General features: G+C 37.0%; 1 protein-coding gene across 2 annotated transcripts; it reads right to left on the reverse strand.

Annotated features, from left to right (window-relative positions):
• Window positions 1-301: 301 nt before the first annotated feature.
• Window positions 302-2,279, reverse strand: LOC125047253. Of its 2 annotated transcripts, none has more exons than XM_047645468.1 (2): window positions 2,097-2,279; window positions 302-1,429 (listed from the first exon to the last, which is right to left on the reverse strand). In XM_047645468.1, the coding sequence occupies exon 2, from the start codon at window positions 1,370-1,372 to the stop codon at window positions 422-424; it is 951 nt and encodes a 316-aa protein (XP_047501424.1). In that variant the 5' UTR covers window positions 1,373-1,429; window positions 2,097-2,279; the 3' UTR covers window positions 302-421. The 2 variants fall into 2 exon arrangements, with proteins under 2 accessions (XP_047501424.1, XP_047501422.1); XM_047645466.1 differs by having other exon boundaries at window positions 2,072-2,279.
• Window positions 2,280-5,000: the final 2,721 nt, after the last annotated feature.

Here is a 5,000-nt window from a genome sequence, read left to right on the forward strand (position 1 = left end):
AGATTGCCCTCTCCCCCAGGAAAAAAAATATACTAAATATACCGATATAGGTGTTGTTGTGGCTTTAAAATGGCCCTAGAATAAATATTTTGTCTGTATTTTTGTTCGCTTCTCTCACCTACCCGTTAGAGAGAGAGAGAGAGAGAGAGAACATGTATCTATAAATGTATATACATACACAATAAAAATTTATAAATGCGTATTATATGTGCTATTTATGTATTTATTAATATGTGCATGTGTGTGCCTGTGTGTGTGAGTGAATATATATTTTTTACATATATAGGCATAAATATAGATATGAATATATGATTATTTATTGACTAGACTGTCTGAATGTTGTATTCAGAAACAATGATAATTAACATATTCATTGATAACGTTTAAGAAATATCCAGCTACTTTCACTTGTTTGATATTTCTATAGCTTTTTAAAAGTCAGTATATCCGATTTCATTTTCTTCATTAACCGGCTAATCACTTTGGCATTTTCTCTGTGTATGCAATGTTGACACCAGGCTCTGACGCAAGCATAGGCAGGACCTTGGAACACACTCCCCGTGAATTCAAGGTCGATACCATTCTCATACGCACGTTCGTGAATGGACAGGTGGCCTCGTAATAACATGTAAAACCCTAGCTGCCAGAACATGTTGTACGTCAGGCACGACATGAAGAACAGCACGAAAAAGGTCGTGTACAATAACATGTCTACTAAAATCTTGGGGAGGATCCGTCCTAGGTATCGGCGGATGTCTTTCAACCAAGTCTGCTCGTCCACGATGTGCTTCCCGTTCTTTCTCAAGACACTCGTTCCCAGCAAAAACTCCTCCCAAATGTTAACGCATATTTGATCGGGATTTCTAATCGGTAGACAGATTTGAGACTCCGGCAGGCTCTCCCGAGGGACGCGGAAGGGCGGCCGAAAGCGCACTTGGCCCCACTCTTCGTGCCACTGCCGAGGCACCTTCGGGAAGGCTGTTTGGCGGACGGGCACGCCGCCCTCCATCTGAACACACATCTGGTACTCAGGCTGCAGCAGAGGCGTGGGTCTCCTGCTGTAGGTCATGCTGCCCTTCCTCAGCCTGAGTCCTCCCTGCTGAGCCAAGGCGTCCCGAATCCTGAAGCCGCTGAACTGCTGGTGCTGCTTCAGCAGAGAATAGTGGCCGGGCTGGTTCCTCTCCCGGGGCACGCCCGGCCGGAGGCGCAGGCGCCGGGGAGATTCCTCGGGAGCCCTTCTCAGGGCCACGACTTTGTCCCCGAGGATCTCCCCGCTCTCGCCGTCCCTCGAGGGGAGTGAGGGGAACGAGGAGCCCAGAGGAGACGCCGGGAAGCCTTCCTCGTCCGGCGAGACGAGATTGCGCTGTTGCATTTTATGTTATTACGGCACTTTGCACCTCGTGACTCTTCTTCATGGAGCCTTGAACCTCTGGAATAAAGAGTAACCCGTGATGATTTTAGACTATGACGATATTTTCCAAAGGATTTCAAACCACTACAATCAAATAAATAACCTTCTAGAGAACAACTGTACGCGGAATATAAATGCAGACCCTTATAATTTGTATCCAAATATACACACACGGCAAGTAAAAAGGAAATATATACTTAATATATGTAACAAAACAAAAACAGCTACAGATTGTACTGAATAAACTTCTAAGCATACTAATCAATTATTTAAACGGAAATATCACTGAGATTAGAATATTACTAGCATTAGCGTCATTGTGATCACATACTCATTAAAATAATCTGATATATTAGCTATTATCACTAATTTCATAACCAGTACAATTCTTTTGTTATTGCTGCTGTTGTTTTGTTCTCAATGATATCACCATTACTACTGTCAATGATATATTGTATTTTTTCAGTGTTATAATTGCTGGTGCTACTGATATCTTGTTATCACCATTATTACTCTATATTATATAATTGTTAAAATCACTGTTATCAATATGATCATTATACATAGTATCAATACCAAAGCCGATGGTTGCGTCATGACATCAACCGGCACAAAGCAACCACAATTTAACATCAAAGTAACATTTTTCATTGAACACACCTCAGAATAAGACTTCGCATATCACCTTCAATGTGCATCAAAGCAACCGTTTTGCAATCGATTTCATACCCATTTTTTCCCGGGTTATAACACCTCTCCCTTTTAAAGTGAGGATCGATATCCTCTCAGCACTGATAAGGGCATTTTTAACCGGCAGACGAAACACAGAGCATCCTCCTCCCGTCGTGGTTAGTCACACACTAAATATCTTTCCAAGGTCATGCCTCAAGCGCCCCAATGATCTTGCCTTGCTGTATGCCTTTGTTTATTTAATTACGACATTTTTTGTTTGTTTTGTTTGTTTTGCCTTTGTTATGCAGTCCCTTCTGTTCTTCATTTCCCTTTTCTTTGTTTGCAGTATTTAAAGGTTATATGTTTTGTTTATTTCTTCAACATGAATTTCTGTAGTATGTTTTAGAATGCTTTAATTCTCATGTTGCCACTATTTTCTAACATTCGAAAGTTAATCAGTGTGATATAGTGTGATATCCGGAGACCCCAGAAAACCGCAGTTGCGTTTGTAACATAAAGTGCTACGCAAAATTAAGATTTCACTTTTGGGTATATCATCCTGTGTGATGTGAGATAAGTTATCCGAATTTTGTTAACGTAATGGACACACACACACAGAGAGAGAGAGAGAGAGAGAGAGAGAGAGAGAGAGAGAGAGAGAGAGAGAGAGAGAGAATATGGAAGGATAAGTCCGATATGCGAAGCTGAGCTTCTCCCGGGCTCTGCCCATGAGGGGAGCCCGGCCTGTGTCGACTAATGCCGACTCGCTGAATCGGTGCCCAGCCACAGCATTAACCTGCAGGCGACACTTGCAACTTCTCGCGCCTGGGCACGTTACCACTGTACTAGCACGGAGGCTGTGAATAGGTATACTGCTTATTCAGTATATAAGGCCAGAAAGATGCAGAATACACGTCTAGAGATGAATATAATTTTTTTTTTTTTTTTTAAATGGGTCACACTCAAGTCATATTTCTCTGACTATAAAGTGTATTACCAATTATATTTCGGTGATATGTGTATCATTGTATATAAAGCACTTCACCACTTCACTCGTAATTGCAAACGACATGCTTCTTACATTCACAAAATAGACCTTAAGATGTGTCATTCTGTCTACGCAGTTCTCGTACGGCAGTGCTGAATGAAACTCTAGAATTTACTCACATTTCTGATTTCATGCTGTAATGATCAGGGTTTCTTATCCAAGAGGGAAAATGGGGTAATTCAAGAGTAATAGTAAGTATGATATATTTAATGATTACGTGGATTATTTTGTTTAAGTTCCCCTTTAAATTATAGAATTTAGTTTTCTATAAAGCCTAATGTCCATTTTTTCCTCGTTAAGTTATACAAATATAATTTTACAGTCAACATTAGCTGGCAAAAATATAAAAGTAGAAACAAGGGCACACACATACACACGCACGCAGATGCACACGTAGACGCGCACGCACACACACACGCACACACACGCACACACACACACACACACACACACACACACATACACACACACACACACACACACACACACACACATAAACACACATAAACACACATACACATACACACACACGCACACACACACACACACACACACACACACACACACACACACACACACACACACATATGTATATGTATATGTATGTGTATGTGTATATACATATATATTTGTATATATATACAGTATATATATACATATATACAGTATATATATACATATATACAGTATATATATAAATATATATATATATATGTGTATATATATACAGTATATATACATATATACAGTATATATATACAATATATACAATATATACATATATATATAAATATATATATATATATATATATATATATATAGAGAGAGAGAGAGAGAGAGAGAGAGAGAGAGAGAGAGAGAGATTTATGTTATATACACATTTATATGTGTGTGTGTAATATATATATATATATATATATATATATATATATATATATATATATATACATATACATACATATACATACATATATATAATATACATACAATATGTATGTGTGTATATATGTATATATATATATATATATATATTATATATATATATATATATATGAACCGCGTTCATGTTGACAAATGTATAATAGGTATGACTGAGAATGAATATCTTCACAATACAAGATATGTATTTGACCGGTTTCGACTTTGTCTTCGTCATATACATATATATTGTGCACATATGTATACATATACTGTATATACATATATATATATATATATATATATATATATATATATATATATAATGTCTTTCCAGTCAATAACAGTTATAACCTCTGTTTATTAGGAACATTTCTTGCACACGTTAAAAGCATGTACAAATAGATTATTGTTAGTCCTTTTCACTTGGAACAAAAGTAATAAAAAATATTTGATTCAGAAAGTGCAAAGCCTTATTTCAGTATATGACCAATGACTATTTTCATTGGTATTTACCTGATATGAGATTGTGCTGATAGCTCTTATCTTTCGGACCGTGTTATCAGTGGACTAACCCTTGTTCCTTTGTAAAGAGTTATATTCATACCTGCCTTTCAGCTGAATTCATGTATTGAAATATTTACATAGGATGCCAAAATATTATATATACTAAATAAGAAATGGTATCATTGGACTTAGATATATATATATATACATTTGAATAGATACGTAATAGAGTGAGGGATAAAGAATAGGAGAGAAAGAGAACCCAACAGTGTGTAAGAAAACGAGATAACGACAAGAAAAGAAACGAGACGACAAAAAAAAAACGAGACAACGACAAGAACAAAAGAATACGGGATAACGCCAAGAATTAACAAGAAAACGAGATAACGCCAAGATAAAGGAATACGAGATACGACAAGAAAAAAAAGAAAACGAGATAACGCC

Source organism: Penaeus chinensis, chromosome 40 (genome assembly GCF_019202785.1).
Source record: "Penaeus chinensis breed Huanghai No. 1 chromosome 40, ASM1920278v2, whole genome shotgun sequence".
In the NCBI taxonomy this organism is placed as follows: Eukaryota; Metazoa; Arthropoda; class Malacostraca; order Decapoda; family Penaeidae; genus Penaeus; species Penaeus chinensis.